The 27689-nt window shown below is 36.5% G+C and overlaps 1 protein-coding gene across 3 annotated transcripts in view; it reads left to right on the top strand.

Annotated features, from left to right (window-relative positions):
- The window catches only part of cacna2d1a (calcium channel, voltage-dependent, alpha 2/delta subunit 1a), a 132678-nt gene that overhangs the window by 19850 nt on the left and 85139 nt on the right, over positions 1-27689 (top strand). For all 3 annotated transcript variants that reach the window (XM_028448508.1, XM_028448507.1, XM_028448506.1), the window contains exons 2-3: positions 5205-5286; positions 9223-9339. In XM_028448508.1, the coding sequence (XP_028304309.1) occupies positions 5205-5286; positions 9223-9339 (199 nt within the window). The remainder of the gene's footprint in view (positions 1-5204; positions 5287-9222; positions 9340-27689) is intronic.

Raw genomic sequence — 27689 nt, 5'->3', positions numbered from 1 at the left:
TTGGTTGTCGCCCACCCCCTAAATGTCCCAGGGAGTGGGTAAGAAAGAATTAGGGAGGAAGAATCAAACTGCAACACATTTATTCTACAGGAGAATATTACAATCTTCTTCTTGTTTCTCTGGCTTTATTTGATTTGTGTGGTTTCCTTTTAATTTTGTTGGATCCAAACAGGAAGTGTTTTCTTCAGTGCAAAGGAAGCCACACACCCTGGTGTTACAAAGGCAGTGCTTTCTAGTAATAAGAGGGGGATTTATGTTTGTGGAAACGACTTACCAGAATGCTGCTCAGGCTTTTAGTCATCACCCATGAGGCTTTTATTCATCCAAGATCAAAGAGATTTCAAATCACAATCAATGAGTCATTAGTGTTTGGTTTTCTCATGATCTGCAAGCTGACCACATAGAAGTTAAAGATGCAGCAGGAAACGAATTAAGATTATATTTGATCACTTGGAAAATATCTCTCTCATCACATAATTTGTTCAATCGTTGGCTTTTTTTGTGTTTTGTTTTTTTACCAAAGATGTTCATCTCAAGGAAAATGCAACTTATTTTTTTAGGATTACTTAATATTGCACTCGTAAATAAATTAAATTGGGTGAGAGTGGTGTTGATTCAACTGTTCAACTAATACAACGTACTTGCATAATCCGGCTGTTTTTAGACTGCAAACACCAAATTATTTAATGTTTTATAAGATTATTATTCTATAAAAATATGTGGGTGAATAAACATTCTTGAAACACAAAAAGCATATCTAAATATAAGCCGAAGACACCCTGTTTTTGAGGATGTCTATGTTAAAATCAATGCTATGGGGAAAACAGTAAGAACAGCAGGTGAAGTTAAGTACGAGAAGAACCAAGAATTAAATAGTTCATGAGAAATGTCTCAAATGTTTTTGATTCATTTATTTTTAAAAAATATTGGCCCTCTCTGTTGACTTTTTTGCTTTACATTTCCTCCTTTCATTCATGCTAACAGCCGTCGTGTGTGTCAAACGCTCTAAATAAATGCGCAAAACAGTCCCCCCAATTTAGTTTCATTTTTAGTTAATCATGTTGCATGTGCTTAATTACATTCTTGGCATTTCCTTCTACTATTATCTGCCCAGGTTGCACATTCATTACATTTGAAAGGGATTATTTGATTGTGGGGTTTTTTTCTCGGTCTGTTTGGCTTGCACACTTTATTAAGCATGCAAAACTTCAGAAAATCATGCCTCAGAAGAGGATTTATGGGAATATGAGGCTGGGCATCCAGAAAATGTATTAATTTTAGTCAATATGGGAAACATTTTCATTAGGGATACATTTGAGAAAAAATATGTCCGGGCTTGATACTTTTTAACATATTGTTTTTAGGAAAAATTTTACCCACTGAAATATCAAGTGTGAAATATCAAAATCCTTGCTTTCTAGTTCTGCAGTTTTTTTTTTTTTTTGTTTTGGTAATGCAGGTTCGATTGACGATTTTCAGCACCTTTTCTTTTCCTTTCCACTCCGTTACCCGTTATGGAAATCCAAGAACAACTTTTTAATGTCATTTTTTAAAAAGGCAATGAAGGACATTAGGTATTACAACAGGAACCATTGAGTACCTCAGTGTGTGATGTCTGTGACCCACTTTCATGTTGTCCAATCCACTCCGTTATAAAAAGGTAACGGAGTGGAAAGATCTTCATCATTCAAACCCATGTTTGAATTTTTTTTAGTCACTAAAAATGTGTTAAGTCTTTGCTGAAATGACTATTTAAATGACGGTCACTTATTAGAATACTGGCGGGGAACCTTGGGGTTGGTGGCGGGGTGCGCTGGGTCCTCGGCTCCTTGGGGCTTTCTCTGGTGTGTGTGTGGGGGGGCGGTGGCTGCCTCTCAGCTTGGGATCTTGGGGGCGTCTGGGGGGCTCCTCGGCCGTGGTGGGGGTGGCCTGGAACTCCTCGGCTCCTTCTGCTGGCCTGGCTACATCTTCGGGCCCGGGGTGGTTCTTGGGTTTGCAGTAGCAGTTCTTGCACATACATTGGTCATGGATGCACTGGCCTTGGGTTTAACCTTAAACACGTTGATCCCAAATACCAGTTTTAGGTATAACCACTCACTCTTTCCCTTTGTTCACAGCCACCACCATTATACTTAAGCTCCATACTTGTCACCAGACTGGCTGAACGGATTACACAACATAATACGCACAACTATAACATCACATCTCACTCTCACTTTAAAGCAGTCAACTCTTCCCCACCCTTTCCATTTCCTACTCTGACTGCCTCTTCCCTGTTCCCTTCCCCTCACCTAGGTGTAACACTGGCCTCTCTTTTTATATCCTCCCTATAATAAAGTATTTCTTACCCTTTCTTAGGGAGGCTGGTGATGGTCACAATTACGCAATAAAATAAATTAATTTATTTAATTGCAATAACAAAGTATACATTGCTGTCTGTAAAAGATTGCATTTCTTGTAGTGTTGACCTTCGACAGCATGTGCAGACAAAGTTTAAAAAAAAGAAAAATACATCATCAACTTAAAATGTTTGGATTTTTTTCTTCTTATGATTCCTCACACCGTCTGTTCTTGTGTCTTTGTGCTTTGGCTTTGGGAGCAGGTCTGTCCTGTATCTGCTTTCAGCCACCAGCAGCTGTTTCTTTGCTGGCTAAATATATTACACGGCAACGCCAAACATTTCCAGTGTGAGCATATTATAACTTTCTCCTGTGAAACTGTATTTCTTGAAATTGTGTAACATAGACAAAGTTCAGATGTCAAAGGATGCTATGCAGAGTGAGAGGTGAAGAGGTTATTATTTCACGGTGTGTGAAAAGGTAATTCTCTTTATGGATTTGGTCATCTATTTTTAATTGGCTGTTGTACATGACCCAGAGGGCAGTGCATGGGTTTACTTACATAATATTGTTTGTCGAGCTTTCAGGATGTACAGTTACACAGGAGGAGACGTAGAGTGTTATAAGGACAGTAAAGCATTAAAGCACATTTTGATTAAAAGCGACATTACTGTGATAGAGGATGTGACATTTAAATTACATTTATACACAATAGTGGCGTGAAAAACAGGTTTAATGTAAACATGTAACATCACATTTTAAAAGGTTAACAATGTAAACTGAGAGATGTATTGCTGCTGCTGCTGCGGCTACGTTGCCGTGTGTTTGAGGGACATTGGGCAATATAAATTAATTTGTTTACACTACTGAACGTGTAGGACTATTGAAGAAAAAAAGAAAAAAAAAACTGCAAAGTGACATGGTCTGATCAGTGATCAGTCTGGGTATCTTCTAATTTCCTCTTTGAAGGAGAGACTTTAATCTAAAAAATAGTTCTCCCTCTATTAACATTTGGGATTTTGTCGGGTGTTCTATTGAAAAAGTAGAAGATTTCAGTTTCAAAATTTTCTTCATACTTCCGAAGCAAACTTTATATTCTGCTTTGAGATTTTTTTTGTGGATTTTGCTTTATTTCTATAGAATACGGTTCTATTGAAGCACTAGGTATCAGTCAAGACAGGGCACCTCCTTTATAAAAATTTTTAAGATAATTTAAGACAAGGTTACAAATTTTCCAAAAATGACATTTCAAAGTACGCATCTCCATTTTTTTCTTTGGCTTTCCCTAATTTGATGTGATGAGATACAAGAATGCTTATTTAAGATTTCAAAGTTTAATCTTTTACCTTAAAGCTGCTACCCATAATAAGTTTTTATGAGGTAAAATCATAGTTTTTTGCCTCAAAGAATCAATAATCATTTACTCCAACAAGAGATGAAAAAAGTCGAAATGGCAGCTTGAATGACATGTTTAGAAACCATAAACGGATGCATAGAAGTGTTATGACGATTCACTCTGCATCATTTTTGTTTTAATTTCAGCGAGTTCGTTTTGTCTCTTTTGATTAATATGTAAAGGCTTAATTTGTTCAGACAACTTTATTTTGAAATTTACTTTGATCTCAATTTCAGAGTAAATTGAGATAAAAAATCACTTTTGTTTTCGTTTCCCCGTAATATCAGTATGAAGTAAAAACTCTTCTATGCACCCGTCTCTGTGATTCCACATCCCACAATGAAATATGCTAAAATATCAACAAACGGAACATTAAGTAGAGATGAAAAAAACTTTCAAACACCAATTTCAACCCTTTACATTTTTTTCAAGCAAATGAAATTGGTTTTATTGATCATTAAGGCCTTTACACAATGGATTTATCTGGTGTCCAGAGCTTTGACTTGTACATGTATTTTTCAACGCTTCAGATTGGAGGATGATGTTTTCCAAACAGTAAACACTCCCTTTAAGTCGTAATAAATATGTTGAAAATGCTTGATTTGATAGTGAGACTATATTCTGTCGTATAGCGATTTCAGTTACAGGAAATTAATTCCGTGATATCCCCGTTTTCTATTTCTCCTTCAAGTATATTTATGTTGTTTTTATCTAAGGCCTTGCGTTGAGCATACTGTATTGCCTTTACATGTATAATGGAGCTTTGGCTTTGAGCAATAACCTTTAATAAGGGGAGGTGTATGTGACGTCCATACCAAAGTGTGTAATGACAACCAAAGAGATTCATTGCTAATTTGATAGAGATATGGCCAACATACGTTCAACACTAATAACCTCAACTGAACTGAATGTCATTAGGCCCATATAAGGAACCACCATTATTTAATATTTGTTTTGGAAAATAAATTGGATTTACTCATTACTCTTCTAATTAAATTATTTTTTACGCTACTACATCAATGAAATAATTCAAAATTTTTGTACATTCATTGTACATGAAATCCTAATTAATGCACTGTTGCTGTCACTTTTCTGCATCTTGCTTCTCTCATCAGGAGAATACATTAACCAGCATCTCACCCCTGAGGTTGTGACACTCATGCTGACAACTATGAATAGCCATTGCCTTAATGCACTTCTCATGTGGAGTAGGGCAGTGTATTCACTTGGTTAGCCATTACTATTTCATGCTTCTCCTCTCTCAATTCACACTGATACATATATATATATATATATATATTGCATATATTTGTAGTAAGCAATAAAGCTCTGATTAGGTCATGGAATGATCAGCTTTTTATTTAAATTGGATGTGACTAAAGAAGGTCGACTAATTCTGCGTGCTGACTAAACACAGGCTCTTTGTGGGCTAAATGCTAATTTGTATTTGTGTGTGTTTGTGTTTTTAGGATAAAAGAATGGGTGGACCAGATGCAAAAAGACTTGATCTCATTAACAGACACAGCAAGTGGCATACACAGCCTAGCAGAGGTAAGTGCCCGACTCACTCATTGTTACACACACACACACATACACAGGCGTCCCACTAGGGATTAGGGGTGCACCGATTGCAATTTTCTTCCCGACCACCAATTTTTTTGAAAAGCCTGACCTGTTGATTCCGATTTTGGCCGATCCAGATTAATTTTTTTTTTGAATGTTCCAATCTTATTTTATTGTAAAAACATTGAACAACCGTGAAACAATACGAATGAGGTATTTCTAGAGTTGTCACGATACCAAAATGAGTAACCACGATACTATACCAAACAAAGTATCACGGTTTCGGGTATTATAGTGATACTGCAGCCTTTTTTAATTATTATTATTTGTATTAACTGCAATGTATTTGTACAAGTTAGAAATACTTATTAATTACTTATAGTGTTGTTTGGTGCATGATAAGAGTACATGAACAAAAGCATATAAGCAATAAAAAAACAAATAAATGAGTTTATGTGGGTGAAATTAAATAATCATTCAATTTCCTTTGCACATTAATTTATGTTTAACTAATATAAATAATCAACCTAGGATAACAAATCCACTGTCTTTTTTGAAAACAATCTATTTGACATTAATTCTTTTTCTCCAACGTAATAAAACCATAGAGGACATTACCGCCCACCATACTCATACTAACCTGGTATTCACACATAAATCTGGGTAAAGGGTTTCATGAAGTTGAATGTGTTCCCTCCTTTGACTTCTATAGCTTGGTGACAGCGCCTGCACAGTGGATCTCCTATTGCTTTACTGTCTCTGCCAAAGTAGTTCCAAATGGGACTTTTGAAATTAGGTTTTTTGACGACGCCGTGGCAGACTCACCGCTTGGGCCCGGTGCTTTTGCCTTGGTGAGTGTGTTGTCTCGTGTTTGTAGCTGTGCGCGCTTCTGGCTTGTTTGTTTGTTTTGAAGCGAGTTTCTATCAAAGCGAAGCTGTCTTCAGTTTGTTTGTGCCGGTGTAGAAACACACAAACAGCCAATCAGCTAACAGACGGGCGGCCCCAGTGTGCGGAAACAGCCTATCACATCCTCGGACGTCACCAGTAACAGGCAAACAGCCAATCATTCAGCAGCTGTGTTGTTTGGTTGCAGTAGTTGCCATGTTTTGTTTACAAGTGAGTAGCAGCATGCAGTGAGATTAGACTGTGCAGTGAGAAGCCTGGAGGAAATTAGAGGCGGCCGCTGTGTAGCGGAAACAGGCAACGGTAGTATTGTAATCCACGGTAGTACCGTTGTGTAGAATTTGTAGTATAGTAGGAACCGTTACAATTTGGCACCCGTGGGTATTGTGCAACTATAGGTACTTCTATCAGATATTAATGAAAAGTTTAGGGCACTTGAGTTCTTTCTGTTTGTAGGTTGCATGTTCTCCCTGTGCTGCGTGGGTTTTCTCCAGGTACTCTGGCTTCCACCCACAATCCAATATTTATAAAAGTCATCAGGAGATGACAAGACTTAACATGGTACAGATAAGTTGTTCTCAGACTTATTGTCATTCTTTATGTCCAAAGCCATGAACTCTATCATTTTCTCGTAGTATCTTTGCTCTTTTCACTGCAGCGGGCCACTGGCTCTTTGCTCCTGCTAGCTTTAGCTTTAGCATTACCTTGATTGCTAGCTTCAAATGCTGCATACTCAGCGGTGTGGTGGTTTCTTAAATGGCAAAAGAAGTAGCAATGTTTTTGCAGCTCCACCACAACCTTGGTTCCATATGCAAAGATCGACTGATCGTCCTTACTAGGGATGGGTACCTTTCACATTTTGAACAGTATTTGGTACTTTCGTATAATAATAAATGCTAAATAATACACATTTTAAATATAACGTATTTGTTTCTCAATATATAAGCTTTAAGGCTAACTTCCAACCTGTCTAGTTTTATAATGATTGTATAACCACTGTGATGCCATGTGTGTTTGTCTGTGTGTGTGTTTCGTTCGACATTATAATATCAGTGACATAGTCTCAGCCTTGACAGTAATTATCGTTTGCAGTCGTCACTTTCTTTTCTCACTTTCATTAACCCTCCTTGAACGACCTCAGCTGTCGAAACACATCACGTCCAAATATAGAAGCTTCTCATTAGCCGCTATAACTCTGCTTCATGTCATTCTGACAGCACAATGTGCACGGCACGCTCCGATGGGATCACAACTGTACACACAAACACACACACGCACACACGTACAGTAACATAGTTGCCTAAATTTAATCAAAAAAGAAGGATATTTTTAAATCTCCCATTGGTTCTCTTGAGACCTCCACTCTGTGGTGCACTTAGAGATGAAAACAGTTATTTGTTTAAAGATTTATGGAAATCTGTACAAAATGGTCTATTTGATTTTGATGAGATAGGGGGTTTTTACTTGTTTTTGTGCTTTTATGGAGAAAAGTTGTAAATTTTCTGCAGAAACATCTATTCTTAAAACAAATGCATAGAGACTGGAGGCACAAGTCATTGGTCTTGCAATCAGGATCAACTGAGTCAGAAAGTAGAAGTGATGCCAACACTGGTTCAGGTGGCACAGGGCGTGACTTTTAATGGAGAGGTTTGGAGGTTGAATTTAATGGATTTACCTGTGTCATTCGGCAAGACACTGAACCTTATTATGTAATTCTGAAGATAAGTTTTATCTGTTCCATACCCCACACATAAGGATTTAAAAGCACACAGACACACAACATTCTATCCAACCACTGATCTTCCTCTCAGCCAGAAATCTTGTGTGATCAAACGAGATCTAATAACAAGATCTAGTGCTACGTTCCAAGCAACACGGAACTCTGGATTTTCCAACCTCCTACTTAAAATAGTGACTTGGAACGCCCCCTGAAGTCGGAGTTCCTACTCGGGAAAAGTCAGGAAGAAAAAATTTCAAATTTTCTCACTTCGATTGGCTACATTCCATTTCATATCACAAATCACGAGGTAATGAATCAAGAGTCGTCTGCTTTCCACGCACAGACACAGGGAGTTTTGGTCGTAAATATTGAACAAGTTGAATATCTAAGATTGTGGCTCCCAACCTGTTTCGTAACCACTTATCAAAAAAATTAGCCTCTGACACACCTTAGACCACAGAATAATCTAAACACGTAAAATAATATGCCATACGCCATAGTTGTTTGGTAAGGAGTAAAATCTAGACAAAAATAGCCCGAATGTCTCTATTTGTTTACCTCACTTTAGGTTGCTCACTGTAGAGTCTTAGCTCTGTGAATTGGTAAAAGTGAATAGGAATGTGGCTAATTATTTGATGGTAAAATGTAAATTTGGTGTAGAATAAAAGACAAGTTTGGTGAAAAAGCTATCATCATCATGGGGTTAAATCTTATCCTGCTGTTATATGTATTTTTGCAGCATTGCTTGGAAAGTTCTAAGGTTGCATACAGTGAAATAATAAATGAAATGCATGTATAGATGTAAAAATCCCTGTAGGCTGTTAAATAATTGTCTTTTGTATTTCTGTTGCTGGAGCATATCTTCTAGCTTTGTTAATGGCTTACGTAATCTGACATAGCAAGTCAGTAAGAGTATGTTTGTCTCTATTCGTATAACCACAAAAGAAAGATGTGGTCAAAGATCAACGACTAACAAGAAGCTTTTAAATATTTTCACCTAGTATTCATTTGTATTCATGGTTCGAGAAAAAGGTCGACTAGTGTGTAGTTATGCTACTCATAGGTTTGATTTCAAAGTATGACTTAGTCTCAAGTGCAATATTCCTGATTTAGATGGAGTGAATAATCAGATGTAAATAATAGTTTAGACTTGGAGAGGGCAGCAAAAGCAAAATAAATCAAACTGATTCAAAATCAAATTTTCCATTCATCTTATTTCTGTCGAAATTATATTATCTTGTTTTGTAGTGTGTTTTTGTCTTGTTTTTAATATTACATTGTGTGACGTGTATCTCTCTTAGATATACGACAGACATAAATCTCACTTCAGTGTGGAGACCAATGATGCCCGACAACTCGTTGCAACGGCTGCTGGGAACATTGAGAGACTGCTGGCCAATCGCTCACAAGCCCTAAAGGTGAGTAGATACTGTCACTGCTTTTATTTTCTATTTAAGTGACTCAGAAATTTTAATGAGCAATAATGTGCATACAGTACAATTCATTTGGTCCTTGCTTTTATTTTTACTTTGTATCCACAATGGGGTCAAAAAGAAACTTTTTCCTTCACTGAGTTATTACCAAATACCCTAGAAACGAGTTGGGTTCCCACGTGTCTTGGCTTTGTGTTGAATGTTAATTAGAAACTGATTGCATGTTCATTTGGTGAGCTAAATGTGTGGGCAGCCCGTGTAACTCTGCACAGAGCCGTAGGTTTGGTTTTTAATTGGTCTTGGCATGCAGTTACAAATGAAGAAACATTAAGTTAAACAGTTTAATGTTTGTCCCTGCGTTTAATGGTATCCAGTCGAGCAAATGTACTGCGCTAATAAAAATGAAGCACATGTGTCTCAAGACGTGCCCAGTCTCAGCCAATCCTACTCAAGGGATTGTAAATATCCAGGTAAAGCCTTGACAGCTTGTCGCCATAGTTACATTCTCATCGATTGTGGCGTTCATCCTACTATAGGCACTTTGTTTTTCTATAAAACAGAAGTTACCTGTGGAGGAATGGTAAATATGTTTGCAGGAGGAAAGAAAGCAATGGATGCTGCTGTATTAGGCTGGGTTCAGACGGCACAATTCTGATTTTTTTCGGGAAAAATAAGATTTGTTTTTTGGTAATACGTGACGTCAGGCACTGTGTTAATGGAAGCAAGTATGGAGGCATCTGATCTTGGAGTGTGCGTGATGCACCAAAAATTTTGGCCATCGAAAATTTTCTGCCGAAACACTTTTCCTACCAAAAAAAGCGACCGAAACAGGAAGTTGTAAACATGTGCGCAAGCAGCTATATTTAAATATTATTTAATGTATGAGTGGGGACAAGTTAAACATTTTATTTTTTTTATTTCATATTGTGCATTGTTGGAATGTCAGTGCTAAATAAATATTTTCATCTTTTGAATTGATTTATTCTTTGAAGCATTCATAATAATTCATACAATTGGTATGTTATAATATTAGTGAGGTTAGTACACAGTCAGAGCCATTATTCCAATGGGACTAATAATTTACTAAGAATAACTATTTTGGTGTTTCAGTTTTTGCCCTTGGTTTTCTCATTTTCTGTTTTCGGTTTCGGCCAAGAATTTTCATATCGCTGCATCCCTAGTCAGCACCATAGCAGTCAACTAATTTTAAGAAGACGGTTTTTTTCCCCAATTTGTGACATTTATCACATTTTAGGTTGAATAAATACAACCTGGACATTCAGACCAGTGGGCGTGCGCTGTAGCTGTTCCCATTCAACGTTCTTTAAGCCAAAATACAGCGCTGCCAAAGTCTGCGCAAGTAGGATCCAGCGGGGGGAGCCCTGGTAACACGTCCCACCCATTTAACGTACTGCCCTGATGACGTACGCAGCCCAGCTACACCATGAACATAAGTATTTTTCACAATGGAACTTGTTCAGATGATCAGATCATAGAGGTTAGTACTAGAACTAGTAGCTCAACATAAAAGTTTAATGGCTTTCCTTCATGACGTAACTGCTTATGCAATTCACAAAGAGAGCTACGTCAATAATTGTTATATATGACGTAAAATCCTGTTTTTCAATCTCAAATAACTTATTTAAAACAAACTTCACAGGAAAATAAGCACTTGAATGCAATGTAGGGTGATAATAACTAATGATCACAGCAGAGTTTAGGATTGGAAAAAAATTGTGTGACGAGTATTTTAACTTTAAAGGTTGACCCACATCCCATCTGTTGTCATTGAGAAGGTGAGGTTTATGACCAATACTGCAGCCAGTCAGCAGGGGGAGCTCTAAAAATAAAAGCTTCACCTCCCCGTGAGCGTGCGTCGTCCGTTCTTTTAACAGTCTATGGTACGGACTTGCAAAATATCAGATGCGTATCAGATTCAGGAGCACATATGAAAGTGGCCTGCGTTGGATTTAAAAAATTAAGATTTGTTCTGTTCAAACTATCTTTAACAGATCAGCTACATGTCGCATTTTGGGAAAATAAAAAATATCACAATTTGGCTGCATTTGCCTCCAGTCTGAATGTAGCCTTAAGCACACATGACCTTTGAATCAGAATCAGAAAAGTTTATTTTGCCAAGTACAGTTTTGGTTGTTGTATTCAACCCATTCTGTGAAATGAATAAAAAGTCATCTTTATGGATGAGGATTTATGTAAATCACATTAAATTGTCTGGAGGTTCCTTTCGAAATGAAAAGATAAGCGAGGACGGCTAATGTTAATGACCTTGCTATCAGTATTTCTTTTCTTTCATAAGACCTCCATGCAAAGTTTTCTCTTTCATTACATTTTTCTATTTATACCCAAGGTTTAGCCCCTACACAGGAATCACATTCTGAGAGAAAGAAATAAATGTAATCATTTAATGTCTGTGTGTACCAGCGTGGGACGTAAGACACACCAACCGCCCACCGTATGCTGTGTGTTACAAAACCATCAATTATGTTACTGATAATACAACACGTAATGCTCCATCTACACTGAACAAAAAATGATTATTGCACAGGTGTGCCTGAGGCTGGACACATTCAAAAGCATTCAATTACATTTGAGGTCATTTAAGTGATTCACCAGGATAAGGACCAAACCCCTGCGACCCTGAAGAGTAGGATCAATATGTTCTCAGCCAACTGAGAAATCTACCATCAGATAAAGAACAATAAAACTGTCAAATAGTTTTTATTTCACCCCCTAACAATCAGTTTTTATCCTCGGCCGACGGGCATTGTCATCGGTTCGCCGTCCGTCTGTCTGTTTGTGTGTGTGTGTGTGTAGAGTGGTGTAGGTCTTTTATTGCAATACCCACCAACCATTCTCACACCAAAACATTGGTACTAATGGGGGGATTCAAGGTAATGGAAAAAAAAACCTCCGGTTGGTCGACTTTTGGCAGAAAAAACAGCGTTTTTGAGGATTTTGAAAAAAACTTTTTAAAGAAGGAAAAGGAGGTGGACCATTGATACATCACTGTCAGGTGACATTCACTCAGGGCTCTTGATTAGTGGTAAAATTTTTCCGATCTGATCATTTTTGGTGAAAAAATGGCATTTTCACCAAAAAAAAAGTCTCTATTTTTAGACTCTGATATTTAATGTAGGTGTGAATCTGAATTCATAACCCAGCAACAATTCATGCATCAAAACATTGGTGTAAATATGGGGATTCTAGGTAATGAAGAACATTTTCCAGTCGGACAATTTTTCGTGAAAAAACAGCGTTTTTGAGGATTTTAAAAAAACTTTGTTGTGAACTGATTTTAAAGAAGGAAAGGAGGCGGACCATTGATCCCATGCTGTAAGGTGACATTCACTCAGGGCTTTAGATTAGTGGCAAAACATTTTACCTTTGTGTTTGTCACAGAAACTACTACGTAATAAAATTGTATGCATAAACAGGTGAGTAATCATAATTAATATTGTTCTATTCTCCTACCGTATTATAAATGTAATGGATGATCCATTTCCAACTATAAATTCACTGAAGTGCTTAGCTTGGTCACAATAAATCAATGTAAATCATTTTTTGTGACAGTTAATATTTTGAGGATTTTTCAAATGTCAGGCTCAGATTTTTCCAGTGCGGGCATGTTATATGTTATGTATCACGTTTGTATTTTTGAGTGATCATAAACTGTGCATCAAAAGTACAATACACTGAGTTACATTAGACTTTATTGGTTTTATGGGATCAATACTATATTTTCAAAAAAATAAAGACAAAAAAATAATATTTCCTAAATGATTTGTTACTAATATTATATTACTATATGTATTTTATTAAAATGTATTTGACTTTGAGTTCTCTAAGTTTCAATTTTCGGGTACACCTATTTTCGTGTCACTTAAAACTTTTCCATTTGGTTTCCATTTTATCATCTTTTCGTCTTTAGTTGACTTTACTGGCTATTGGCTATTAAACTTTCCCTAATCATACCACGCATGCTAAATATGGTTAATAGAGTCAACTACTGTTAATTTACATTTATATGCTTCAGATGATTTACAAAAATGAGTTAGTTACATGTGACATTAGCTACAATGCTAAACTGACACTCAGAAACCCGTTTAACAGGGAAATGTCTGATCAGGCTACTAAACATTATACACCAACAACTAAAGCTGTCTTTGTACCAGCTGGTTTTTTCAGGTTTTAACACAGTCATAATAATCTGAACCGCTTGTTCATCACAACACATTAAAAACGCACTTCAAATTAAAGCTGAACAATTAATTGCATTTGCAATATTATCGCAATATCATAAAACGTGATTTTCTAATCGCAAAGGCTGCAATTTTTTTTTTTCCTTGTCCCGTGTTAAGTTCAGAGAATGTTTAAGAAGTGCAGTTAACATGAAACATGAAGTTAGATATGTTGAAGAGTTACAGCCACAGATTTATTTGCTTTATTGTCGTAATCTGTGCTTTAAAAATTACATTTTATATTTATCTAAAGTTTAGATAAATCTGAATTTGTTTATTATGAAACAGATTGATTTATTGCTTGTGTTAATTGAAAAATACATGTGAAGACCCCCTTGAAAAAGTAATCGCATATTAAATCGCCATATTGAGGGAAAAATCGCAATTAGATTATTTTCTAAAATTGTTCAGCCCGAGTTCAGCTGAAGCTCTGCATTCATTTAAAATCACAGGATAATATGATCACTACTACACGATAACTTGAATGATATTATGGGCGGAATTGCACATATTTGTTTGTTTGTCACACTTTCCTAGACGTTCAATGTTCCGTGTCCCGTTTAAAGATAACATTAGATAACTGTCAGATTGCTTTTTTCATTTCAGAACTTGAATTCTGTTTTTGTGTCTTTTCCACAATCCCTGAACATTGGAGGCCCTACATTAGCCTTTTTTGGATGGACAAAGTATTATTTTGAAATGATTTAAGTGTCACATGTTTCTTCTTGTCTCTATAAATAGTGTGAAAAACATCTCAATCCTTCTTTCCATTCATTAAAACTAATTTTTCTGATCTATATCTGGTCTAACGAGGGAAATCCGTATCCATACCACTCATAGCCGATCAAAGGTTCAGCTCCTTTCATGTTTTATATTTAGTAGTCTTTCTGAGATGCATTGAGGTAATCAAAGGAAAAGTAATTCCTGAGAGGAACAACATCACCAGTGCTGTAGAACGCTGCCTCAGTCAGAAACCCTTACATTCCTGTGTTTCTTATCAGATGAAGTTGATGGGTTTTTTTTGGATGTGTGGGACTGACTATGACTTTGACTTTTCTCTCTGGTCTTTTTAATGTGAGTCAAATTCATTAGACTGATGTTGTTGCTTTGTTTCACTGTGAAAACAACTTTGTCTCTTGATCCTTACACAAACACGTAATGAGACAACGCAGGCACTTGATTTGTTATTTATTCCAGTTCTACTGTATTCTCTTATTTTTACATAGTGTCAGTAAAGAAGCACTTTCTTCCTGTAACTAAATGTATTATGAATACTGTTTATCATTATTGTAAGTACAACCATGTATTCCCTCAGAGATTTATGAAATATCTACCCATTGTTATGTACAGTCGCTGTGCTTCAATGTGACTTCTGGTGTCCAAGAGATTTATTCAAACTGAGACATTATCATTGAAGAGCTCGTTTCTCCTTCCAGGTAATCATCATTTCTAAGTTGAAGGACATCTTGTTGAAGTTGTTATTGAGAGTTTTCATAATTTGTTACAAGCTCAAAATAGTTTTTTAGGACTAAAGCATTCATTATTGTTTTTTAAATCAGATTTTTTTACATATATATTTTTTCCATATGTGCTGTTTTGTTTCAATGCTTTGTCACATCAACTTTGAGCTATAGAAATGTTTAGAATGACAGTGTAAACTAGCATGGTCAATGTTAATGTCTCACACTCCAGGCCAGTAGGTGGTGACGCTGCAGATAATTTGTGGTTTAGTTCTACGTTAGCAATTGTAATTGTTAATGTAGATTTGAAATAAGACAAATAAGACTTTTTCTGGATTTGAAGTATCTGAAAGTCAAATAAAAAAAGCGTACTTTTGACACATCGTAACATTAAAGAACGAGAGCATTTCATAAAGCAAGACACGTCAATGATGGTTTTTAAGGTTTTGATTGAATCCGTAGATCATTATTTATTTTGACTTAGTTCAATGTAATGGTTTCTGTCACTTTACACACTGTATTTACTTTTACTATTCTACATAATAGCAATAATCTATATTGGGGTAACTTATTGACTAATTGTGAGCAATTATTCAGACACACGCACACAGTATTCATTCCATTGACCCAGGTCTTCTTTTTTAACCCACCCTGACAGCCGATAGCTTCTGTCTGATATTGAGGCCACCTCTGACTCCTCAGACTCTTTGCTCATCAATTATTTAATCGCTCCTCTTAACCAATATTCTCTGATGGGGCCTGTGGTTAACTTCCCCCCAAAGGAAATGGTCATTTCTCTTTCCACATTACCAGCTGTGGTGATCAGCTGATTAGCTCATTGATCATTGGAGATGGAGGAATAGTGTGTGGTAGATCCTACAGAACAAAATGTATACTACCTAATACATTAAGAAAATTGTTTGTTGATTTGTTTGAATCGCGCTTATTTTGAGCAAAGATCACAAAATTGCCCAACCACCGCCGTCAGGCTGACAACAAAATATGGTATTTTGTGATTTTCATGGCTCTGATTGTTCAAATTTAAGAGCTTTTGTAACTTCTGGACGCTCAATCAACAGAACCTTCACGTCTAAGAAATGAATTCCCTTTCGCAAACATATTCTACATTTCAATTTCAACTGCTTCAGGGCAGAACATTTTTAGCTTTATCTGGAACCCTCTCCAGTAGGGGTGGGAACCGCTGGGTACCTCACGATACGATACGCGATACAAAGCTCACGATAACAATTAAAAATGTAAATGTAAAAAAAAAAATGTAAAAATAGCCTTCACGAATATAAAATTCAAAGGAGAAATAATCAAGCAAAGAAATAAACTCAAGGGAACGAAGGTGTACATCAATGAAAACCTGACAAAACAAAATGCAAGCATTGCATGGAAGGCACGTCAAATAAAAAAAGAAGGAAAGATTGTCAAGACTTGGTCAAAAAACTGCAGGATTTACATCCTGGAAGAAGAGGACGGAAAACCAGTTCTTATCAAAACGATGGACAACTTGGGAAAATACGAAGGATCCACCTAAACAACAACACTACTGATGGTAATCATGGATATGGACCCAGATCTATATAAACACTGGAAACAAAACTCAGACTGTGATTATTTTACGGAGACTGATTTAAATGTGAAACCAAGAGTAAAAAAGGTCTGTCATTTATTCATTTCAATTACTAGGTGGTGGGGTGATTAAGGATTACATTAAATTTTAAATTCAAAGTGTTTATTGTCATATGTGCAGTTAGAAACACGTTTTTTTTTTTTATACAATGAAATTACTGCCTTGCTTATGAGCTGGGATATAATAATGTGTTTATACAAGTTAAATCTAACAGTGGAAAATACAACACTGCCAATAAAACTAACAACAGCAGTTAGAAACACGCTTATGAACTAAGATATATTACATTAAAATACTGCCTTGCTTGTGAACTGGGATGTAGTGATGTGTTGGATCTGATCCCATCATCAGACAGTGGAGGATACAACACTGCCAATGGAACTAACAACAGCTGGATTACCCTTGATGTAGAGACAAAACAAGGTGACATTGTGGATGAAAAGGGAAAAACCTTCCAAACACCTTCGAAAGAGGAACTATTCTTGAACTGGAGGAATGCTAACAACGTCTGGCAGGGAACAAGGCGAACACAAACAAAGATAGAGAGGACAACACTGACTACAGATGGACGTTCAGAAGAAATCAAGAATGTTTGACCAGAGAGACATGTAAACCCATGTAAATTTGCGATGGTAAAACAGGGGACGGGACCCGGATAAGCAAACTGCTTCTCTCGTCTCCTTTTTCGGCATGTACAAAAAAAAAAAAAAAAGTGAATGTAACCATGTCGGAAATAAACTGAATAAATAAATAAAAATAAATAAAAAATTATCTCACGATATGACGATACTGCGATTATCGATATATTGGCCAGAAATCAGTCTACGATAATCTTTGACATAACAAGAAGAGCATATTGATAATCAATCGTGCAAAAAATTATTGCAATATATCGCCGTATCGCTATATCGTCACACTCCTACTCTCCAGGACCAGACTTAAACCCTCCTGCTCTATTGTTCTTGTAGGTGGCAGATATATAGATCGTGGAATAATAATAATCATTGCATGGTAGGCATTGGTATTAGTCATATATCAATTTACTTTTAGATCTTTTTATTTATTGGTTCGTATATAATCCTCAGAGAGCGCAAACTTCCGCCAAGTGCCAAATATCCTCTTTACCATAAATTGGCAGTTTTCTGGATCAGCCATCCTAATTATTTTACCATAATCATTCACACTTTAACAGCTTGGAAGACATTTATATTCCTATTGGGCGCTAGGAGGGGGTACACCCTGGACAGGGCACTAGTCCGTCACAAATCCCATATTTAAATGATCAAATTGATCCAGAATCAGTATATTGATCTAGATCCCCTCCAAATTCCAATGGACTTTTTTCTGCCGTAATATCTATCTTTGGTTAAAACAATGTAAGTACTTTGGTGTAATCCTACCAACAGACAAACAAATACATAAAAGAAATGCAGGTGAAAATGGTATAAACACTATTGAATTTTCTATATATTATACATTGTCAATTGGAAAAACTCTGATTTCCTCTGACTCATCTTTAATCTAAAGGTTTTGTTGCTGGAAGACTTGGTTTTGTATATCTAGTAAGATATTTACAATTCTCTCATTTAATTTGACATTGGTTTAGTTACATATGCTCTCCATGTCATCTTAAGCAAAGCCAGGTAAATGTATTTATGAAACACATTCATACGCTGTGCTCTACATAAGTAGAAAGTTAGAAATGCAACGTTTAGATTTTCTTGTGGTGTCCTAAAAGCAATGACTTGTTGGGTTAAGAGGAAGGTTATTTGGTGTGAGGATCTCCCTCTGATCCATGGTTCTTACCTTGAGGGATTTGTTTTGACAAAGGCACCTGCTTAAGTGGATATGGCAGCCTGCCAAGACCTTCCTCAGACAGTTCGTCAGCGTAAAGTGGAGCGGACTGGCATACAGAGATGTTGTCGGGAGTAAACCAAGACTGAAAGACAGAACCAAGGAGAAGAAAAAAGAAAATCAAGAGGAAGAGAAGTCTGAGCTGCAGGGTGGACACATGCGATTTGAAAATTGATCGGTTGATGTTATTTCTGGCCCAGTTTTGCATTAGCACATTGGCAACAGAGTGGAAAGGCTTTGGCGGCTCACAACAGTTAGTGGAGCAATTAGAAAACTAAATTGGCGAGTGCAATACTTGGCCTTTTTGTTGCGTTCAAACCACTAAGCATTGCCTTGCAAATACAACATATCCGTAGGAGGCTGCTGGAGATGCATAAGCAGACGCGTCTCACCACTTTTTACAGAGGGATTCGTTGTTGAAAACGTATTTGTTCAGTTAGATCGATTGAATGGTGATCAAGCCAATCACAGCCAGCCATTTGACAAAGCCGCTGTTCTGAGAAGGTAAACTAAGAGTTAACAGCGATGAGTAAAGTGTAAGTAAAGTGACAAAAAATTAGTAACAGGTGGCAAAAAAATGTGGCAAGAAAAGAGTGAAAAGTGACTAAAATGGGCAAAAAGCAAAAAAAATTGATAAGAAAGAGGAAACGGGTGGTATGTAATGGCAAAAGATAACTTAAAAGAGCAAAATGTGGCAAACGATAGTGAAAAAGGGCAAGAATGTGGAACAAAAAGGAAGCAAGTGTTATTTATTGGGCAAAAGGTAGCTTATTTGGATGAAAAGTAGCAAAAAAATGGTTAAAGAATTGACAAAAATTAGATAAAAGTGTCAAAAACTACTTGCAAAAAAGGACAAAATTGAGAGAAAAGGGATATTTATTGGCAAAAGGAGCTAACATCTGGAAAAGGGGAAAAAGTGGTACAAAAGAAGTTGCAAAATGTCCAAAGAAAAAGGTAAAAAGGGGTTAAAAAGTTTCTTTCTTTTAAGGTTTTCTGAGAGAATAATAATTAAGATTAAGACATATAAAGCCACATGTTGAGTATCACTAACTTAATAACAGCTTTATCATGGTTTTAGTAAATTAAATTAGTAAACTAAATTGGGAGTTGATGGTTTCCCTACCCTTAGAACACCCTCACTTTTCAAATCGCTGCTCCACTCGTGTGCATAAGCAACTAACGTGACGGGGTTCTCTTGGGAAATGTTGCGCCCTGAGGTAAGTGCCACAGAGGAGACAGGTTGCCATGACGCCCATGGTACACAGGCATCATGAATCACCCCTATGTTCATGATTGAATCCTTGTTTTGGTGTTACCTTTATGATAAACACATTATAGATGACACAAAATTGTCAATACAGCAGGATTAGTGTTTGTGAAAATGTTCACGAAAAAAGAACGAGAGGCTCTCGTTCATTTTTTTTTTTTGTCTATTGAAGTGCTTTATGCTCTCGTCTGGAGCATAAAGCACTTCAATAGACTTCTGTTCACGCTCATGTTATGGAGTGAAGTGTAATTACGGAGGAGTCATGAATCTCCAGTGTCTGCAAGTGCATCATTAAACCAACACTGGATGACATGTGGTGGGTCATTAGAGACGACAGTCAGGGCCATAATCACAGGGTTGGTTTGCACTTAGCCACTGGTTCCCAGTCTTTTTGGGGTCCTCCAATTTGCTAGAAACAACAGAAACTGCATCTTAAAGTGAAAGTACACCCTAAAACCACATTTTTATGCTGAATACATACAGTATATGATTAGGTATTAAGTATTTATATTTCGTTTTTAATTGTAAAATGTCAGAGTGACTGCCCTCTATGGGTTGAACACCCGCTGTTACAATTTCATTTTGCTATTGGATGAGATTAAATGGTGTCTTTTTGAATCAATGACTTCATTAAATGTCATTGTTGGCCACGCCCTCCTATAAAAGATTAGAGGAGGGACTCACAGCACTCAGTGAGCATTGATTGACAGCGCCATGTGGGGGTGGTGCTGCTGTAACTGGGCGTGTCTTAACTACTGTAGGAGCAACGCCCATAATCGGGGGCGGCGTCCGAATATTCCCTCCTATCTCCTTTCCTAGCCACTTTTCCTTAACCCACAGAAGATCAGTGTTTAAGTGGTGGCCATGATAAGGAGCATTCCAATTCTCTAAAAGCTAAGGAAAGGAGGCTCAGTGCTTCCTTTATAACTAGGAAACACTGATTCATTCATACCAAAGGAGACCAGATAATGCTGACCCATAATTCCTTGTGGCAACAACATTTAAAGAGACAGAGCTCATCTGAGCGTTCACGGAAACTCCTGATGAATGAAAACAGAGTACTCTGTCATTTTAGCCACATGATGTTTTATTCAACATATTTCATTCACCTAGGAATGCTTTGTGCGGTTGTATATTTGTATGCCTACAACATTATGTAGACTTATATCTTGGAAAAATGCAACAACTTCATGAAATCATACTTATTTTGGATGAATGTTAATTGATTTCTGAGTGGAAGGTGAGTGTGAGCAACTATTCTCAACGTGACGTTCTTTTAGTTTGTTCTTTGGTTCCTCATAGCCTGGAAACCTCTTTTCCTTTGCTTTCAATTCAAACTTGTGATATTTTACATTATATCAGCGGTTCGAGGCACAGGGGAAAGTGTTATAAATTAGCTTTTCGTAGATCATTTTCAAAAATATTTAGTTTTTTCATCACAGGAAACGTCACTAACCTTCACCGCTGTCAAATTATTACATCACCTAGTGGAAGTGCGTCTGATTCTTCCTTTTTCCTAACTCCTTGTGGAAGTCTCCTAACACCTTTCCTAACCCTGTGACATGAAAAGTGGATAGGAAAGGAGATTGGAGGGACTATTCAGAATCTAGGATTCCTCCTCACAGCCCTCAGTGAGCATTGATTGACAGCTCCATATGGAACTGTGGGGCGGGGCTTTTGTGACTGGGCGTGTCTTAACTTTTCTCGGAGAAACGCCCATAATCTTATATATGTAATAATTTTTTTAATTTACCCCAAGTGGCAGGTCAGCGAAAATCTGTAGGTGTATTTACACTTTAAAGTACATAATGCTATTTATTCACTCTTTGATGCAAGTATGAGTTTTCTTTTTTTTTGTATTTTTTTTATTTTTGACATTTTTGAATATGAGCAGTGAGCAGTTGTACGTTCCAGAACAAAAAAAAGTCATATTTGTGCATTGGCTACTTGGGATAATGTAACACATACCGTTTCCTGAAAAATGTAACAAAACAGGATATTCATACAGCATCTTTAGAAGATTAATTAACCAAACATATGCAGTAGCTTTCAGATATAGTAACAAAACACAATGTATATGCACTCTTCAAAAACAAAAACCTAAATAAGTTTTACATATCAATAAATATTGTGTAATTATTTCAAAATTTTTTTAAATATTATGCTAAAACTGCACTATACATGTCACAGAATCCTTTTATTTAAAGAGATTTCACCTCTGGTTGAGAAACATTGCACTAAGCAACGTTTCCTGCTCATGTTTCTCACAGGAAGCGTTGGTCGTATATCCCACCTTGAAACCGACACACCACACAGAGCTCCTCAGAGTAAAGTGCTAGCGTTATTGCTAATCTTGAAATTGCAGAACAAAAATCATAAATTTGTCACATGGCAATGGTATTAGTCAAGAGCAATTATTGTTAAAGCCATTCAGCGCTGGAGCAGGAGGCCTCTTAGAGTATCAGGCTTATTGAAGCAGCCGTTTTCTGCTTATGAATAATACTGTGAAATATGGCTTCCTTCAGCCACATTAGAAGATTGGGAAAAATAAATTATTAACGTTGCTCATTAAATAAAAATATGATGTGGACGTAAACAGTTGTCAAAATTGTTATATTATGATTCAGGCAACTTTAAAAACCTTGTATTAATTTGAATGGATATTTAGGTAAATTAATGTTTTTAAAACACACTCACACACTTTGTGATTCTATCATATATTTCTACATTTTGGTTCATAACTTTAAGACATCTTGGTCTTTCTCATCACACTTAAGGATGTGATAGTGTGAAGCTATTTTTAATGTTGAAACAAAACGGAGAATCCCGCAAAACGACCATGCCAGAAAAATAGAAACATGAGTCAACAGAAGCTTCTTGTTTTTTTTAAATAAATCAATACACTATTTGTCATTTCTAGGGGTGTAACGATACACAAAAATCACGATTTGATACGTACCTCGGTATTGAGGTCACGGTTCGGTTCATTTTCGGTACAGTATGGAACAAAATGCAAAACATAAATTTGCTTGTTGTTTATTCGAAACTTTAGTAAACCAACAATGTATTTAACGTTATACAGAATATGAAAATAAAGTATAATAAAATAAAAAATAAAATACTATACTGTTGTAAAGTGCTGCCTGGTAATAATAATATTCTCAAACAAAAAATACAAAGGATATTATTTAAAAAAAAATAAGCTCCTCACAGCTCGTTTACAGCTTTTATCCGCTGCTGTAAAGACTCCGATGGCAGTTGTTACAGCTTTGGCTGATATTCGCACTCGGGTGTTGCCGTTTCAATTATTCAATGAAGAGAACAATTCATTGTGGTTAGCTATTTGACAACAAGCTTGCTAGCTCTTTGTTTACCAGTGAAATACTTAAATATTATAATATTACCTACTGAAGGCTGTCATAAACTCATACAAAATATTTGACTTTGAAGTTGTGTTTTTGTCATTGAAAAAATGTTTATGGCAAAAAGGGCAAAATAAAGATATAAAATGTATAACAATATAATGAAAACCTTTGTATTTCTGGTTAGGTCTGAAGTTGTTGAAAAGATCTGATATAAAACAGTAAAAAAACATATTCATATATGACAATTTGAAGATTCTTTTATGAAGGCTAATGTTTTGGTACTTGAGCTCAGAGTATAGGTTTTTTCAAAAAATGCTGATAGCTTTACAATTAATAATGCCTCAAAATCTATGTTTCTATCAATTATTGACCTACTCAAAGCTGTAATAACTTAATCTCAAATCTACCACTTTGCACCTTATTTTAGAAAAAAAAATGCACGTTTTGTGTTTTTTTTATTGAAAAAAAATGTGTTTTTATGACAGAAAGGGCATAAAAACATAAAAAAAAAATACAGAAATATAATGAAAACTTTACATCTATGGTTAGGTGTTGAGTTGTTGAAAAAATCTGATGTGAAAACAGTGGGAGAAATATTTATATATGATACTTTGAAGATACTTTTATGAAGGGTACTGTTTTGGTACTTGAGCTTGGAGAGTGTAGGTTTTTTTAAAAAAAAAAATGGTCATATCTCTAAAAGTAATATTTCCTCTAAATCAATATTCCTATCAATTATTGACCTACTCAAGGGCGTAATAACTTCTTATATAACCTTTTTTTTTTTTTTTTTTTTTTTTAAAAATGCATGTTTTGTGTTTTTTTCATTGAAAAAAAAAATGACAGAAAAGGCATGAAAACATAAAATAAAAATACAGTTGTTAAGCCTTCTAACCTAATACGGCAGCTTATCAGTTGTTCCCAGTGAGCTTTCCAATTAAAATTTTCAACAGACGAATATAAATTTACTTATTTACTATATGTGTTGTGTGTCAATTCCCCCCCCCCCCACCCACCCACATCTCTTTGTCAAAGTTACCAAAAATGAGACGCGCTGGTGTGTGAAACATTCTCTAACAATAAATCCACACGTCACATGGATGCTGCCAAAACACAATCTCCTCTCTGTTACACGTGACGTGGCAGCAAACGGGCGCACCATCCAGCTACATGTAATCATTCCTCATATAGTGACACAGCCAACCACAACAAACGTGATGGATACTGTGACGCGTTTGCCAGAAAACACTGTAACGAGTAATGTGTGCGTGCTGCGTACAGCTGTGTAGTGGAGTCGTGTTGATATTGGAGTGGTTCACCGCCAGCTGGCACAGAGATCACACACCGTCAGCGGTGAGGACGAGCAGCGCATCACTAAACTAGCATCAAACTCTACATCAGTGGTTCCCAAACAGGGGTACCCCTAGGGGTACTGGAGCACATTGCAGGGGGTTCTCCAAAATATTTGCCAATTAATTTAAAAAGAATCGGGAAATCTTCCCATTTTTTTTTTTTTTTTTTTTTTTTTTACAAATTCACCACAAACTAACAGTAAAATTGCTTAAAAAATACTATATATTCCAATAATTTATTGAAACAGGATCGAGGCCATTTATCACACTTCTGACAGTAGGAGATAAAAATTACATTTTACATAGGAGACCATATTTACTTACTATCGAATTAGTCACGTAAAAGTTGGATTGATATTAGTTTTTTTTAATTAAATCCACTTTTGAATTACACTCATTGTTTTGAATGTGTAGATTAAGTCTGAGGGAACCAATGTTCCACAAACGATAAAGCACATGAAGTTATGGAGAGGGTACTTATGATATGAAGAGGGGGCACACATGATTTGACGGGCACATAAAAGATTGGGAACCACTGCTCTACATCACGGGTGTCAAACTCATCTTAGTGCAGCAGCAAAATACGGACCAGACTGATTTGAACTGGGACGCAGATATTAGGAAAACGAGAAATTGTACTATTATTGTGCTTTAATTTGCACATTTATAAAATATATGTAAGGTATCGACGATATCCAATCAATAAGTGACAGATGCCAGTCACTGCAGGGTCTTCACTTAGATTTCCTTGATTTTGTGACCAATTTTTATTTTACATTAGGGACATTTTGGGAAATAATTTGTGGAAAATTGCAGGACTTTGAAAACATTTAAAGTTATTTCAACAATTTGAGATTAAAAATGACGGCCATCATTTCTAATTTGCAAATATTGTGCAGTTTCATTGAATTTGTGAATCTGATGGGCGTGAAATACTCACAACTGAATTAGTCGGTAATTTACAGTTATTCCTGGTTTTTCGCTGTCATTTTTGTTCATTTTTTGTCATAGCTTTCCGTACGTAGCTCTAATCAGGCTTTCATTACATCTGTACAGTACACACTACTACTTTAATTCTAACATATGTTATGGACATTTAAAAAAAAAAAAAATTTGGGTTTTTAATTTAGAAAAACATATTTTTTGTCCTAAAAAAAAAAAAAATTTGCACCAAAAATCTCAGTTGGCTTAGCTGACATTAATGCATCTTCAGTTCATGTGAGACAGTTTTAATAATCTATCATGAATGCCAATATTTTTGTTTCTAATTAATTGTTTGTTATTGTGATTGTCCATTCTTTAGAATAAAACTCTAAAGAAAACACTACTTTATTATAGCATTAATTCTCAGACGTGAAACCTCACAGTATGGCAGCAGGCAAAGATCAACTTCATTATCAATTCTTCAACTCAGCAAAACGCTCTCATCTATCATCTCATGAGAGTTTGCTGATACAATACATTTTATGCCAGCTCATTAGTGAGCCCCTAATTGGATATCATTATTAACCCTCATTTATTACAGCACAACACTCACTACTCACCCATAGCATCATTTATGCTAACGCTCTGTAACTCTGCATTGGATGGACGACACTGAAAACAGCCAAAAGTGCAAAATCAATCAATCTTTATTTGTATAGCGCCAAATCATAACCAATGGTATCTCAAGGCACTTTACAGTAGAGCAGTCTTAAGGACGGACTCTTCATTTTATGGATACACTCATATGCATATATAGGTATATACACATACATATGTATCCCACACCCAACATGAATTCATCATGGCGGCAAGGAAAACCTTCTGTTAAGCAGCAGGAACCTTGTGTGGATCCCATTCCTATGATGAACAGCCATCCACGTTATGCTGTGTTGGGTGTGTGCAGAGGAGAGGGTGGAGACAGAGCCGCTGAGACTCTGTAACTCCACACTAAGGATCCCAAGGACCTGCAAGACAAAAGCCAGAAGGAGTACAGGAGCAAACACACAAGGGAAGAAGCAGACATAGAGGGAGTGTTTGAGAGAGGAATGGGACCCTCTCCGGTCCCTCTCTAACCTAAATGACCTCTCTCTTAACGCCCTCTCCAACCTCTCTCCAACCGAGCATGCCAGACCCCCCCCCCGGCAGTCTATGCCTATTGCATCTTATTATGAGCTATGAGCTGGTTCCTAACTAAAAGCTTTACCAAAGAGGAATGTTTTGAGCCTAACCTTAAAGGTAGAGAGGGTGTCTGCCCCCCGAACCGTGGTTGGTAGATGGTTCCAGAGAAGTGGGGCCTGATAACTGAAAGCTCTTCCTCCTATACTACTTTTAGAGACGAATGGAACAACGAGTCGTCCAGCATTTTGAGAGCGTAGTGTTCTGGGGGGATTGTATGGCACTACAAGCTCCTTGAGATAGACTGGTGCCTGTCCATTTAGGGCTTTATAAGTGAGAAGAAGAATCTTGAATTCTATTCTATATTTTATGGGAAGCCAATGCAGAGAGGCTAATACAGGAGTAATGTGATCTCTTCTCCTAGTTTTAGTCAGTACACGTGCTGCAGCATTTTGAACCAGCTGAAGTGTCTTAAGCGACTTGCTCGGGCAGCCTACTAAAAGAGAATTACAATAATCCAGTCTAGAGGTAACAAAAGCATGAGACAAAACAAGTGTGAAACGTGCACAGCTGCTGACCTTTAACCCAATGAGTTAGTGATTTATCACAGAGCTGCTCAGTGATGTGAGCCGGCTCCTCTGCACAGTAATGTTGTGTATGTGAGCAAAAAAAGTCCAAGTTGACATCTTTAACTTTACGTGTACCCACAGCTTTAAATGAACTTTTTAGATCAGCAGCCAGCATGACTCGTAGATTCTTAAAGTTACCAACCAACCAGGTTTTACACCAGCCAAAATAAACCGCATTATGAGCCACAGAATGGATTTAAACATTCACGTTTCTTTAAATAGTTTTTTTTTTATTTTAGTTGATTGCAGAAAAACATTAAAATTGTAAAAATATATACATTTAATTTAAAAACAATGTTTAGTAACAATGCCTAAAAGGTGTAATATGGAACTTATCTGTTCTCGGTCAAATAGCATCGTCAACCTTTCACAAAACACAAGTCAAAACCACTGATTCATGTCAATATATC

This window comes from Gouania willdenowi, chromosome 6 (genome assembly GCF_900634775.1).
Source record: "Gouania willdenowi chromosome 6, fGouWil2.1, whole genome shotgun sequence".
NCBI lineage: Eukaryota > Metazoa > Chordata > Actinopteri > Blenniiformes > Gobiesocidae > Gouania > Gouania willdenowi.
This window is presented reverse-complemented; position numbering and strand designations above follow the sequence as displayed.